Here is a 15,830-nt window from a genome sequence, read left to right as displayed (position 1 = left end):
GCTTTGAGCCGGAGCCCCGGTAACCTTTTACGTTGTCCGCAGTTAACTGCCCCCTGGCTTTGTGTCTTTATATCCATAGGTAAGTACATATGGCGCCATCTATAATTTACTGATATGAACGTTAAATGTGTTTTCTTCTGCACTAAACTCGCCTACTCGGTACCTCTATAGAAATAAATATTAAATGCATTAAACAATAATTGTGACCCTGAAGCTAGGTATATCTACGCCATTTGCTTTTTTATATAAAAATAGCGGACCCAACAGACGTTGTCCTGTCTACACGTCTTTCATTTGAAAATTTTACTCCAGAATGCATGAACATGGCAATCGGCCACGGTTTTACATTAGTTGGGAAGGTCTCGGGCTCCGTGAGGTTTATAACAAAGAAAATTCAGGAAAAATTTAACATTGGTGGCGAAACGATGTTCGCCGGGTTTGCTAGTTTAGTGTAAGTAGGACTGTCTGTGCTGGTGGTGTCAAAGCTAAACGTTTCCTCAAGCCCGGAAGCTGGGGACCAGACTGCGTGAAGATCTACCGCTGTCTACGCTGCTTACCTACACCACGCGTACTGCCTAATTCAACTTCCCCAGCGCGTGCTCAGCATCGAAATGAGAGTGGTCGTAGGTCGCACATGCGCGGCACGTATTGCTCGCGAGCTGCGTGCATCTTTATGTTAGATGTATGGAGTATGTCTCATAGTAAAATTACCATCGCGCAACTAACGTTTACCTGTTTCCTTATCTCAAGTAGACGCCGGGAGAGGAGGTACTCCGACTTTTGTTAACTAAAACCTGACCTCTGGAAACAGTGTTCCTGTAGACGACGACACCTCCATAAAGTTTTGCTTGGCTTGTACTCTACAGTACTTACCTGCAATTTTGTTTTACTATCTTTCTCCTACTGTGTAGGTACACGGTACAGCGTCACCTTAGTTCGAAGAAGTTGATATGTATAAAATATTTATACTGAAACATGTCGGTGAAGGCTAGTGCTGAAAATCATCGCCAGGTCACATTAAGCTGAGTACTTTATACTTCGAACGATATTTCTTTCTTGTATAATTCTGGGAGTGTAGAGCTGATTTTCCTTAACACAGGTCGCTGTGTAAGCTAGCTAGGAAGTCAATGTTTTTATTGTTACCGTCATTGTCGTAATAAATATTTTTTTTTATTATCTATTTAATAATGTAATCGTTGTGATGAGTAATCGTAAACATTAAACTACGCAAAACTCCGACACAGGACCACAATTTGTGGATCTGAACAACATCTGCTGGTTTAACATGACATGTGCCTGCATCGCGACTCCACACGTTGTATCGTTGCTGCCTGTTGTCTAGTTACTCGTACAAGTGTTGTATTCCCGCTAGTAAGTAGGTAGGTACTTACGGTAGTGTAGTTGGTGCAGCCTGCAAGGTCGCCACTGGGTTTGAGGAACCGAATGCAGAACACGATGAATAACAATGTCAATTTTTGTATTAATATTAATTATATGTCTACGTAAAATATAAATATTGATCATTCATATTAATTGGTTTCTTTTGTTTGCAACTGACGCTCGGTGAAACAATGCAGTATCCACGTAGGAGCTGGCCGGAGTGCGCTGGGAATGGATAGGAAACAAACCGCTGGGAAGGTCATACGCATAATATTATCAACAACTTGGGGTCGTGATGCTGTAGCGATGGTTCGAATGCTCGCCAGATGGTGGCGGTGTATGGTACATCGTGTAGACACCACCACCTGGTGGTGTTGGAAGAAGAACAAAGCGCTCGCGCGGCTGCACGGCGTGATCGCGTCATCTCATGGTTTATTAGACAGGGTAGCGCCGCGGAGTGCGCACAGTCCGCTCGGCCGAGGCAGCACGCGGGTCGCGCCGCTCACTGGACCATTTCCACATACAAGAACATTAGTAATGTCCAAGTAGACTTGTTCGTCAGTCTGTCTATCAGTTTACCTATCTAGAGTTGTGTCCTGTGAGTGCTAGGAGCTGACGGTTGTGTGTGGAGCATGACACTGAAGGCGGTGGAACAGGCGACGTCGGGCGCGGCGGCGAGTCGTGTGCGCGGCTACTTGCGCCAGGCGCTCATGGTGGTGCTGAGTAAGTGCATCCAGTGTGGCCTCACACTAACTTCCTCACCGTTTTCTGTGACAGGTGGCAGCAGTGGCGTGCTCATGTACACTTTTTTTGTATCGACACCAATATCGTATTATCTGTGAATCGCTTTATATAAGTAGTGCAGGCGTCGTGAGTTGTCGATCACGATAATCGTACAGTCGTCTCAGTAGTAACTCGTAGGTGTCGGAGATGTGGTCGTCGCCTGTTTGACGTCCTCACTGAGGACCGTAGCCTCGTTGGCCTGCCACTTATTTGACTGCGAAGAAAGCGACTGTTAAGTTCGAATATCAAGCGGAAGTTAACAGTGCTTGTCCACCACGCAGGCACTTACATAGGTGTATATCAGTGGTATTTAGTAATTAGGCTGTAACATACGTTGCGACTGGCTATACTCGTAGTTGTAGGTACCCACCCAGCGGGGGCGCCGCTGGTCGCGTCCTACTAAACTATGTACACAGTGAGTGAAGAAGTGCTGCGTCACTGGGCTCTGTGTGCCGATGTAGTGCGCAATGTATGCGGTGTTGCCTCACGCGCGGCTGGCGGGCCGCGCCAGCGTCGCTAGCCGCCATCAGACCACCACAGATGGGGCCCAGTAGGGCTGATGCCTGATCCGAAGCTGCGGACTTCCTAGCGGGTTACCAGGGCTCCGGCTCGAAAAGCAGGAGTAGCAACGGGGTCGTTTTTAGTCAGTAAGAGTCTGACACTCCCTCTCGCCTCGCCCAAGGCGGGAAAAGTCATAGGAAGATTTCCCCCCCTCAAAACAAAAAAAAGTGTCGCCAGCCAGCGGGACCCTACACTTATTTATAAAAAAATATTTGAAGTGTGGAAGAGCCATGCTTCGGCACGAATGGGCCGGCTCGACCGAAGTGATACCACGGCCTCACAGAAAACCGACGTGAAACAACGCTTGTGTTGTGTTTCGTTGTGTGAGTGAAGTTACCGGAGACCCAATTCCCCCCTTTCCCAATCTCCCCAATCCCCGATTCCCGAACAACAACCCTTAAATTTCTAACCTCCCAAAAGGCCGGCAACGCACTTGTAACGCCTCTGGTGTTTCAAGTGTCCATGTGCGACGGCGATTGCTTACCATCAGGTGATACGTCCGCTCGTTTACCGGCGTGTTTCATAACAAAAAAAACTGTATTATCACAAAAGCAGCGAAAGTGGTAATGATACCCTTCCTCGCCTTGTATTTATTTACCTACTTGTATACTTTTAATGGATATTGTGTTCTCAACTACGTTGAGTTGTGCACGCGGTCTGTACAAGGTGTATCTAGACACACGGCAGTGTGTCCGCCAAGTTCGAGCAAAAAAACCGACACACCGGCCGTGGGTTATATTACACGAACCATTTCGGGCCAAGTTCGACCCACCTATAACTCAAAATCTATTTTATCTACGCATATGAAATTTCTAGTATCTGTCGAGATCTACTTACTTATCTAAAATACAAAATTTCATTAATGTACCTATTGTAGGTCTAGAGATATTGACAAGAAAATCGCTATTTTTACTATACACTCACTGACTGACTGACTGACTGACTCACTCACTCATCAAAAACCTAGACCACTTCCAATGGTCGTATTGACTTGAAATTTGGCATGGAGGTAGGTCTTTAGGTCAATGTAAAGGAAAAAATCTGAAAATGGCCAAGTGTGAGTCGGTTTTAAAAATAATGAAGGTGTAAATTCATACCCCTAAGGAAAAAACAAAAAAATATCTATATCTTCCAATGGTCGTACCGACCTAAAATTCGTTACGAAGGTTTGTATTTAGTCAAAGTAAAGTAAAATAAGAAAAAAAGAAAATAAACCTTACAAAAATAAATGAAATCCCACCCAAAACATAAATGTAAAAGGCTGCCAAGTTCGATAATATTGGAATGCTTCGCCTATAAAAGAAGTGAGATCTAAATAAGTACCAAGTTCCATACACAGACCTCAGTTAAAAATGATATAACTTGGCAAGTTTTAATAGAAAATTATATACTTGACTCATTGCCTATTAGTAGGTTTATCAACAAAGTGTGAAAACTGTGCACAACTTGTCGGTATCATTTAGGTTTTGGGTGGGATAAGCATTATCGAGCACCGCCGGGCGGTGGGTGTGTGTTCCAGTCAACGTGCCGGCCGTGTCGTTCGGGCTGGCGGTGGGCTGGGTGTCGCTGGCGAGCGGCGCGGCTGGCGGGGACGGCGTGGACGACGCGCAGGCGGTGGTGGCGGCGGGCACCACGTACCTGGCGTCACTGGCGGGGGTGCCGCTGTGTGCCCGAGTGCTCGCCGCCGGCAGGAAGCCAGCCGTCATTGCCACTTCCGCTGCTTTTGTGGTAATTCATGACACATTCCTTCAAGTTTTGCAATATGGGTATTCTCCTTAATACTCATAGCGGTCCATTGTAATTGTAATACTCTACATGTGTATAGTTGTTCCTTACTGAATGCTCGCACATTGTCTACCGTAGGCTTGCTGGTGTCTGAAGCTGTGTGGCGGCGGGTGGTGGGTGGTGGCGGCGCGCGCCTGCGCCGGCGTGGGCGGCGCGGGGGCCTGGTGCCTGGCGCCGCTGCTGGCGCGCGAGGTTTGTGCACTGCCAGCGGGGGGCGTGGCGGGGCGTGTAGTAACGTGTAGTGACGTGGTGCGCGGTGTGTGTAGATGTGCGAGGCGGCGGCGCGCGGCGCGGCGGTGGCGGCGCTGGTGGTGGCGCACAACCTCGGCCAGCTGCTCATGTACGCGGCGGCCGACGCGCGCCTGGCGCACAGGTACAGCACCCGCACTATGTAGTGGTGCTTCCACCGCCAGACGATGTAGAAGGTAAAGTGTTGCAGTGTCATGGAGTGGAGCTGCCTGGCGCTGTCCGCGGTGCACTGCGCCGTGTTCCTGCTGGTGCCGGAGTCGCCCGCGTACCTGGCGGCCGCCGGCAGGGAGGACGTGAGTACTCGTGTAGTGGCCGGCAGTGGCTAACGACGTGACATGGCGTGACGTGACGTGGCGTGCAGGAGGCGCGCGCGGCGCTGGCGTGGCTGCGCGGGCTGCGGCCGGACGCGGCGGCGCTGCAGCACGAGCTGCGCGCGCTGCCGGCGCCTGACCAGCCCCTCGCCTCGCTGTACAGCCTCACCAAACGTTTCTGTGAGTACCTCTTGTTCTGGCTTTAGAAAGCAGATACTTCGGTTGCAGGGACTAAAGGGTGACAAAAGACTTACTCCATGATCGTTGAAGTCGTTTGTTAGGTTGTCATAGTTTAGTTACGTGAGATATCTCCCAATGTTTAATTCTTTGTTGTCTTATATCCACAAGTGGAACCTACGAGCTACTAGGGTGGATTTGGACAGCATTCATTTGTAACACCACACGACAACATTTCGTTAGCAACGAGGTGTGTCCGAGTGAGGGTTCCAGTAGAACGAAAGTAATGTGTGGTGGTCAGTGAGCGAGCGGGGGCGGCGGCGCACGTTCTGGCTGGTGCTGGCGGCGGTGGTGGGGCAGGAGGCGTGCGGCGTGCTGGCGCTGCTGCAGTACGCCGAGCGAGTGTTCCTGCTGGCCGACCCGCGCGCCAGCCCCGCGCGCCTCGCGCTGCTGCTGGGCGCCGCGCAGCTGCTGGCCTCTGTGCTGGCGCTGTACCTCGTGGAGAAACTTGGCAGAAAGGTTCGCCCTATTGGATTTATTCGTAACGTTTACACTCAGTCGCCGGAGATGGCGACATCAGGAGTGATGATGGTCCGCAGAAACTGATGGTGTGGTGCGGGGTGGCGACGAGCGCGTGCCTGTGTGGGGGCGCGGCCGCGCTGTGGGGGGGCGCGACGGGCTGGTGGGCGGGAGGCGCGCTGGCCGGCGCCGTGTTCGCGGACTCGGCGGGGCTGCAGCCCGCGGCGTACGCCATGTTGGCGGACGCGTTCGAGTACGAGTTCCGCGGCTGCGCGGTGCTGCTGGTGAGCGTGGCGGCGTGTGCGGCCAACGTGGCGGACGTGGTGGTGTTCCCGCTGGTGGCGCGCGGCGCGGGGCTGGCGGCGGCGCTGGCGCTGGCGGCGGCGCTGACGCTGGCGCTGGCCGGGTTCGCGGCGCTGGCGCTGCCCGAGACCCGCGCGCGCTCCCCGCGGGAGATATACGCCGCGGTGTGCCCGCCGCGCGCTGCTCTCCAGTCGGTGGCGAGCAGTGCGTGTACTAAACTGTGACGAACGAGTGCTGTGTGTGTCCATTGTGTGAACAACAGCGCCGTGTGTGCCAGCCCCCAGTGGTCGGGCTGGGCCCGGTAGTGCCGGTAGTGCGTGTAGCTGTAGCGCGGTGCGTGCGAGTGTCCTGCTGTCCACTTGTGAGCGTGTTCGCTAATTATGTATATACATCTAAAATATTATGTCACTGATATTTTTCAAATTGAACACGAATGCGAAACCAGTCTTTTAACTAGGTGGCAAATTGTACAGAAAATGACTCAATATTCCTGGTGTTGATGGCGGACAGATGGAGTACATTAACATGCTCCAATAGAGATACTTACAAGGTGCCGGGGCCAGCTATTGTATTGTCGATATCGATCGAAATCTTATGTATCTTGTATATTTTGGTGGGCGATATGTGCAGTTCATTATATACTGCGATGCAGTGTAATGTTACTTTACTCGCAAATAAATCAATATCAAGTAAAGAAGTTTGTATTTTTTTCTCTAAAACATGATCTATAGCAAAACTAAACCTTAACAAAATCAATAGCTACTGTATTATAATTCGCAATCCGTCACTATTTTCATTTACAATCAGTTGCGTGTGAGTACGCGTTAGCGCCGTGTGCTGCGTTCGACCAATAAAATAGATCGTCAACATTTTATTTTGTTAATACGGTAGTTTCCTACTAGTCAAATTCAATACTGTTATCCAAATGTCAAAAACGATATTTTCTATGAATTTTTTTGGAGATCGCAACTTATGACGTCATATTTTTTGCGTCAAATAGCATACTAACTTCTCTAAAATTAGCTAGAAAAATTAAATAAATAAGTGTATCGTCAAAATAATTAAAGAAAGTAACATTATTTTGGGATATTTCATTATATTGAAATATCAAAATAATTTATTTTTGACCTAGAAACTACCCGATTAGTTCCACTCGGTGATTTACTCATCGACACCACCGTGATGAAGTGAAGTAGTAACAAAGTGTGCGAATGGAAACAGTTCCATTGATGGCGTGCAGTGTACGGGCTGCAAGTAACACTTTGGATTTTCTTGTGCGAGTCTTATCTGAGACGACATGGAGCAAAATGGGCCGAAGAGTGCTGTGGACTGTGCAATGAGCGCGTGTACCTCTTCCACCACAACATTCCGCTTCGTTGGATTCAGTGCTGAGTGAGCGTCGCGGAATAAGGCAGCAGCTGTGAAGCCAATCCTAGTCAACAATAAACCTAGGATGAACTGATTGAACTTAAGGAGAGTCGTGAGTTCCCCACTCGTAGACCTGACGACTTTGATGTAAGGCTTGTGGGGCTGGAATGGAACGCAGCTGAGTATGAAAACATGCAAGACACTGTCTCGTCATTGGAAGCAGAATTAGTTTTAACTAAAATCGATCTACACATCTGTATTTTATGACACGACAAGGCTGAACAACACGGAGATTATCGTATCGTTGTATAAAATTGAATTATAATTGTCCTAAAACCCAAATTAACTACATCTCAAGGGTGTCAAATCAACTACATGTATGGGTATTACATAATTGTATGGAAAAAAATGTAATCGTGAACTTCTCATACATGACACGTACCTGTATGAGAAAGAAGTTCAGCGCGTGGTATGTCCGCGGGCTGGCAGTGACTCGGCAGCTGCCGGTGGTACGGCGGCGGCCGATCGATGGCGGCGTGTTGTGACCGCGTCGCCATGGCAACCGGCGCCACGGCTGCACGCTCCTGCCCGTACTGCTGCACGGCCACTCACTGCAGCTCTACGTGCGGTGCCCGGCCTGCACGGTACACGGAGCGCGTCGCTATACTCTACTGGAGATCCCAAAGGTAACATTCCACATAGTGCTTAGCAATTCCTACTGATGTCTGGGATATAACCTCGTGTTGTTATGGCCGTGACAACTAAAGTTGCGTAGTTGCAGCTCAGTACATTATACAAGGAGCATGCTTGTGCAGTGACAAGCACTCGGTGATCAAGCTGTAGTATAATAACATTTAATCTCGCAGAATACGGAACGACAGTTTGTGGTAATGCGTGTAGTGAGGTCGGTGTGTATGGTATACCCTATCAATAGATAATTGTAGGGCGCTTTCACGACGTGTTTCATAAACATACTTTAACCAGATATAAGGGGTGGGTTCCAGTATGGGTCTGCTGGACAAGCTGTCGGTGTGGCTGGGCCGCGGGCGCACGGACGTGACGGTGCTGGTGCTGGGGCTGGACAACAGCGGCAAGACCACGCTGCTGGCCGCGCTGCGCCCGCCCGACCCGCGCCCCCACGACCCGCGCCCCCACGCCGCGCCCACCGTCGGACACTCCGTCGACCACTTCACCAGTACGTAGCCCGCCGGCGGTGTACAGTGTACAGTGTACAGTGTGGGGTGTACAGTGTACAGTGTGGAGCGGTGTGTGCAGGTGGCGGCGTGTCGTTCAGCGCGTGGGACGTGTCGGGCGCGGCGCGGCACCGCGCGCTGTGGGAGCGCCACTACCGCGCCGCGCACGCTATCATCTTCGTCGTGGACTCCGCCGACCATCTGCGCCTCGGTCAGTACTACACGCCGCACCGGCCGGGGCTGTAGCGCCTCGGTCAGTACTACACGCCGCACCGGCCGGGGCTGTAGCGCCTCGGTCAGTACTACACGCCGCACCGGCCGGGGCTGTAGCGCCTCGGTCAGTACTACACGCCGCACCGGCCGGGGCTGTAGCGCCTCGGTCAGTACTACACGCCGCACCGGCCGGGGCTGTAGCGCCTCGGTCAGTACTACACGCCGCACCGGCCGGGGCTGTAGCGCCTCGGTCAGTACTACACGCCTCGGTCAGTACTACACGCCTCGGTCAGTACTACACGCCTCGGTCAGTACTACACGCCTCGGTCAGTACTACACGCCTCGGTCAGTACTACACGCCGCACCGGCCGGGGCTGTAGCGCCTCGGTCAGTACTACACGCCTCGGTCAGTACTACACGCCGCACCGGCCGGGGCTGTAGCGCCTCGGTCAGTACTACACGCCGCACCGGCCGGGGCTGTAGCGCCTCGGTCAGTACTACACGCCGCACCGGCCGGGGCCGTAGCGCCTCGGTCAGTACTACACGCCGCACCGGCCGGGGCCGTAGCGCCTCGGTCAGTACTACACGCCGCACCGGCCGGGGCTGTAGCGCCTCGGTCAGTACTACACGCCGCACCGGCCGGGGCTGTAGCGCCTCGGTCAGTACTACACGCCGCACCGGCCGGGGCTGTAGCGCCTCGGTCAGTACTACACGCCGCACCGGCCGGGGCTGTATGGTCACTGATGGTGCCACGCTACTTACGACACATCTTTTGTCATTCAATACTTTTTTAAATGTATAAAAAACCGCGTATGTAATCCATCTGGCCAAGCAAATTGCAAGTAATATATTATTATTGACACGTCGCGGACGGTACCACTGTTAGCCAACAATGAAATTGACCGAGGTGAACCGGTTACACTGCGCTGCAATATGTATTTTTGTACTTAACTAATTATGTATTGGCTTCGGCTCCTCGTATGCCTTCCAAAGGTCCGGGACCCTGTGGTCCCGTGCAAGGAAAAGAACATACATATAAGAATTTCAAATGATAAATTGGAAATAGTTCCCGCGAGGTGAGAATAGAGTGGACGTGTCTCGCGGTAAGGCGTGTACAAATACATAGTCTGGTGGTCCGCAGTGGTGGCCCGCGAGGAGCTGGAGCTGCTGGTGTCGCACCCCGACATGTGCGGCCGCCGCCTGCCGCTGCTGGTGCTGGCCAACAAGAGCGACGCGCCGCACGCGCTCGCGCCCATGCAGGTCGCCGCCGGTACGTACCGCATGATACTGCCCGCACGATGTAAGGCTCGCTGCACGCCCCGACTGACTGCGCGGTATGTTCCAGCGCTGGGCCTGGAGCGCATCACGGACAAGCCGTGGCACATCTGCGCGTCGTGCGCGCTGTCGGGCGCCGGGCTGGCGGACGGCGTGGCGTGGCTGGCGCGACAGGTGCGGGACGCGCACCTGCCCGTCACGCACTCCTAGCGCCCGGCACTCCCACACCCGCGGCTGTATACTGCTCTACACCCACTACTTGCCAGTGGACATTCAGTCTTAGCTATATAACTACTTGAGATTGGTAAGATGAGGTTACTCTACTATTAGCAACAAAGTGCTGTGGAAAGGTGAGCTATGAACGAAACATGTTATTGTTATTACCTACAAATACTTATTATTAAAACATTACTACTAGTGGTTGAATGTTTAAATGAGAGGACGGGGTGTCCTGAATACAGCCGCAATTAGTTCGCGTGAAGGATAACATCGGCTGGCAGCAGCGCGGGGTGACTGTCTGCCGGGACGAGGACTGTCGCAGGTTGGCGTGGCGTCGCCGACACACTTACATACTAGTACCAGTGGTACATACACATTGCATTGTGAGTAGCTATGTGTGTATGTATGTATACATCGACCGAATTGTTTGGATAAATGTGTAATCTGTGTATTATGTCACACCCCATGCTGGCCTGCTACAATGTATAGTGTGTCGTATATCTATCGTGTGTCGATCAGTATGGATGTGTCAGCAGTGACCGCCGCCGCGTGGAGTGGTGCAGGCTGTCCGGGGGACATTGTTAAGCTTTGTGAATGTTACTTGTTGTATAAATGTTGGGCACGTTGTGCTGCGGTACGTGGTGCGGCCAAAGAAGTGGACAATATTATCTCGTTACTACTTTACATTAACGCACTCCTACAAAGTTTACTCACGACCTGTTCGTACTCAACCGGTAACGTGTAATATAATGTATTATAATAAAATATCTGTTCCTATGACTACTCTATTATTTCCCACTCCCAACATTAGTTACTGTATAGTTCAGCTCTGCCAGTCTTCAGTTCTGCGATGTTGAATATTCGTGCAGTCTTGAACTAGAGCGTGAAATTGTAGACCAGAATAGAATTGTACTATAGTAGTACATAGCGGTAGTATCCTCTAGGTCCTACGTACTCAATGTGGTACATAATTGTGAAATGTTGTCTTCGACTTAGTCTGGTAGGAAAGGGGAAGGAAGGATGCATTGTGTGGGAAGGTTGGTGGCGTGGTACTGGGGCCTCACAAACAGTCGGGCGATGCCTGCAGTATATATTAGCGCCCGACACGACCAGCGCCGGCAGCGACTCAATTACTCCAACAAAGCGACGAGTCCCGCCGCCGCCACCGCCGCCGCTCCGCGCTCCGGTTTGGACATTAGTTGTCTCCGGTCAGATGCACATTCATTATCTTGTTGTAAACATTATCCCATCAAAAACATCCCGTAAAAAACCCAAGTCTCGCAGCTCAGTCTTTCTACCGTCAAAAGTTGTGAGATCCATGTAATACCAAGTCGGTTAATCTATTTAGTGTCTACTTGAAGGACCTTCTGTCTTAAGTTATTACATAAGTTATTATCATGCCAATATTAAAAATATTTAACGTTTTAAACAAATAGATCGACTTGGACATCGCTTGATTTGATTATTAGTATGTATCACACTACACAGCACGACGGGCCAGCGACCAACAGGAACGAGAGTTTCAATCGCGTGAGGCGCGAGAGACTAAAGAATCTAATATAATATTGTAATATTCATTTTGTTTTCATGCGATGTCCAAGTCGATCTATTTGTTTAAAACGTTAAATATTTTTAATATTGGCATGATAATAACTTATGTAATAACTTAAGACAGAAGGTCCTTCAAGTAGACACTAAATAGATTAACCGACTTGGTATTACATGGATCTCACAACTTTTGACGGTAGAAAGACTGAGCTGCGAGACTTGGGTTTTTTACAGGATGTTTTTGATGGGATCTCACTTCTTTTTGTAGAGCCTTTCTTTTTGATACCATCTACTTTTAACGAATTTTGTTAAAGGTCTTATGATATTTTCTTATTTTTATATGTAGTCTTCCTCTTTTTCTTTTCCGGTACTACTTCTTGAGCTTCAGCCACAGTTTTTCTCAAAGCCCACTCCCTGTCTCTATGGGCTAAGTTATTATCATACCAATGTATTCTCTTCTTCTTCATAAAGCCGAAGCTTAATACTAAACTGCATAAATAACTTTGTAATCCCATATATTTATATGGGATTACAAAGTTATTGATGCAGTTAGTGTATTTGGAAAACTGGACCGAAATTACAAAATATTTAAGTTTTCTCATGATTAAGACACTAAACTCTATATGTATTCCAAATATGAAGCTTCTAAGTCTGCTAGAAGTGCCTTGGACTTTTGATGATCGGTGAGTCAGTGAGTGACAAAATTTAGAAACTTTAACAAGTTGTCATTCTTAAACTACTGGTTCAAATTGACTGAAATTTTAAATATTCCGTGTTTATACAATGCCGGATTAGTTACTGAAGATTCAGGTTTCTTGCTTTATCCACAACCGAATTATAGGGGGTCGAAAAAGGCCCGAATTGCTTCGAGAAAAGGATGGTACGGCCGTGCCGCTTTTTTTGCTCGACTTGGCGGGGGCACTGCCGTGCCCCCAGATGCTTTGAATATGAAACAAAGAGTATCGAATACTTAGATATTTGTATAGCACTGGTAACGTTAAACAGTATGTAAGGTTAACTTCAGCTGCGACGAGGAGTGTGACATGTTCCTGTAGTGTATAGCCAGGTCCCCTTATTGTACCTACGTCTGTGTACACAAAACATGATCAGTAATTAGAATGTGGTCCCCACAACTAACGACATCGTGGCAGTAACACGAGAGGTGACTCGCGGCACGAGTCGGGAACAGTCGTTAGCGCGGAGAGAAATGAAAAAACTTAGTTTTATTATTAAGTTACCGAGCGGCGAGCTGCCGAGCCGTGCAGCCCGGGACTGGCCACACCGCGGCGAGCTCGCCACCCATCAACATCAACAATATACATATTTTATTTATAATAAATATAAATTCTGTATGCGATCCATTTGTTACCTAGTTCCCGCCTCTCAGTTGTATACATATTTATATACATTGGTAGTCTATAAGTTATAAGTTAACCTTTGTATATCCCGCGTCCTACTGGTTACACCAAATTACTTTACACATTAGTTGGACACAGTTTATGGAAAGGTACAAAGAGTGTAACGCAGTGCACGTTAATATATTCGTACATAGTGTGGTATGTTTATTGTGTGTTATATTTGCAGCGATGTCGGCATTAAACTGTTGGAAAACTCAGCGATAGTAATATCAATAGTCAGCAGAAGTAAATACCTAGTTAGGTTTACCAGCTACATAATTATATAATCTGTGATTTAACTCAGTACACTCACTTTAAGTCTAAACTTTAGGATATCATAAAACAAATTGAAACCTTATACTTAAATGCAGCAGAATTAGAAAAGCGGAAACAATTGGCGCGGTGGCTGGGCAACTGGTTGCCGTGAAACGTATAGCAGGTTCGATTCCCGCAGTCTTTGAGTGATCGACAAATTATAGTTTCGGAAATTTTAGTATGTGAAATTGTATGTTTGTAAATGTACCCCCGACACTGGAGAAAATCCTAGTGTGGGACAACGTTATATTTGTTTTAAGTTATCTATGTATTGAGTAAAGAGAGTAAAAAATTGTAAAAGTGTAGAAATATGATGTTGAAGTTTATATGAAGTGGTAAACAGGAGCCGGCGAGTGCCGGCCGCCGCCTGCTGCCGGCGCCAGTCGGGTGGCGGCCGCGCGCCCAACCACACGCGCCCCGGGCACACCACCACACACCCGCCGCACGAGCCGCGCGACACTCGCCTACTTGCGATCGAGTTTGTTGTTGTCAACAATGCTGTCGATGTCACACACACATTACATGTGGAACCACACCACGCGCGCACTTTGTGCAACTTTGTAAAGTTTTGTCGCGAGGAAATAAAGTTAGTGCATAAAGTTGCGAGCAGTGAGCGCCGCTCCGTGCTTGGCGAGCTGACTGTCAGTGGTGAGGTACAAGAGGTGTAGAGGTGGTCTTCGAACACAGACAGTCACAAGTACTGGTTACTCTTGGCGTGAAACTATGTGAGTACTTACCTCCTGTGTCCTGTGAGTGATGTAACTCGCCGACTGTGTGTAGTGCAGTGTGGGACGGTGGTGCAGTGGCGGGGTAGTGGTGGTCACCAGCAGCTCGCGGTGAGTACACAACGAGTACAACACTAAGTTCTTATTGTTAGATATCTCCAGGTTACAAACAAACTACAAAAGTATTGTAATATTGTGTTGGTGTACAGAGAGTAAGCAGCGAGTTACGTTGCACCGGGCGACGTTGCGCGGCACCATATTGTATGGTGGTGTGGCCAGTGCAGGCGCAGCTGCCGCCAATACTCGACGTCAAGACGAACATAGTGCAGTGTGTACTATGTGACTAGCCATCCTTACAATATTAATTTATTAAAATACTTGATTGGTTAGTAAACAACACAAACTTGTCACAGACACGCAAACATGACGCCCGATTCTTGTTGCCTTCTGTTTGTCCAACAGTGTATGTAGAACTGTTGATGTACTCTGTAGTTGGCTGTGGTATACCCCAGTATGGGAAGTAGACACACACACACACACGCAATGTAATGGACAACAATGTTTAGGACACTGTTACGTAAGCAAACATTGTCAAAGATGAGACGTCGCCGCGTCGCTGGCGACACGTCCGTGGTGACAATACTTGCACACATCTACAAACAGTTACGTAAAGTTCTAGGAAGTTTTGTCCAAATTAAATGAATCTCAGTATTGTTTACATTCAACTAATTTATCAGTGTGTGTGTGTGTGTGTGTCGGATTTATTACAAACAGTATGTACACATCGTTAGTGAGGAGCAGGACCTCGGTTCAGGTGGTGGGAGGATTCATTAAACTGACGCTCGACGTACGCACACACTGTATACTGTATACAGTAGCAAGTTACACGCACTGCTCTCACAGATTAGTTTGCCTACACTAGTCACACAGTGCTCGGTTTTGTACTTTGATGCGGTTACGGTCTGTATTTAGAGAAGGACACAATATTGCTAAGTAAAACTAAAACAAAACAATCGGAAAATAAATAACAAAGTTATAAATCAGACAAGGTGACGTCATCTGCTGAACATTGAGTGGTAGAAGCGACGAGGCGGCGCGGTGCTACGAGCTACGAGTCTCGTAGTCACGTAGCGGCGCTACGACGCCGCCGCCTACGCGCCGCTACGAATCCCGGCATGCATCATAAATAGTGTCCCTTATCAATACGCTATTGATATAAATCGCTGAACGCTATCTACATAGATATAAGTTTATTGATGTTTACTGTCCCTATGTTATCTGATTGTTCGTGTGTTTTGAACATAAAGCAATACGTACGTATGTACATGTCCGTCTCACATACACATGATTTAATACTACAGGCTATAGCCGTTGAAGCTGAAACTTACAGATTTATTAAAATTACAATACGACGAATTATTGCCTGAATCAATAAGCCCTTCGTATTGCTTATGTTTCATTTTATATAAACTAGTTGTAGGAGTAGTGTAGTTCTAACATTCGTTAGTC

General features: G+C 48.8%; 2 protein-coding genes across 2 annotated transcripts; both read left to right on the top strand.

Annotated features, from left to right (window-relative positions):
• The first annotated feature begins 311 nt into the window (after nucleotides 1-311).
• Nucleotides 312-4,730, top strand: LOC126911092 (uncharacterized). Its single transcript, XM_050696158.1, has 2 exons — nucleotides 312-2,103; nucleotides 4,244-4,730. The coding sequence occupies exons 1-2, from the start codon at nucleotides 2,013-2,015 to the stop codon at nucleotides 4,501-4,503; spliced, it is 351 nt and encodes a 116-aa protein (XP_050552115.1). The 5' UTR covers nucleotides 312-2,012; the 3' UTR covers nucleotides 4,504-4,730.
• A 222-nt stretch (nucleotides 4,731-4,952) lies between these two features.
• LOC118277739 (uncharacterized) lies at nucleotides 4,953-11,113 on the top strand. Its single transcript, XM_050696183.1, has 9 exons — nucleotides 4,953-5,051; nucleotides 5,120-5,249; nucleotides 5,548-5,765; nucleotides 5,846-6,291; nucleotides 7,937-8,122; nucleotides 8,441-8,631; nucleotides 8,712-8,840; nucleotides 9,984-10,112; nucleotides 10,188-11,113. The coding sequence occupies exons 1-9, from the start codon at nucleotides 4,953-4,955 to the stop codon at nucleotides 10,325-10,327; spliced, it is 1,668 nt and encodes a 555-aa protein (XP_050552140.1). The 3' UTR covers nucleotides 10,328-11,113.
• Nucleotides 11,114-15,830: the final 4,717 nt, after the last annotated feature.

The sequence above is a fragment of the Spodoptera frugiperda genome, chromosome 10, assembly GCF_023101765.2.
Source record: "Spodoptera frugiperda isolate SF20-4 chromosome 10, AGI-APGP_CSIRO_Sfru_2.0, whole genome shotgun sequence".
NCBI lineage: Eukaryota > Metazoa > Arthropoda > Insecta > Lepidoptera > Noctuidae > Spodoptera > Spodoptera frugiperda.
This window is presented reverse-complemented; position numbering and strand designations above follow the sequence as displayed.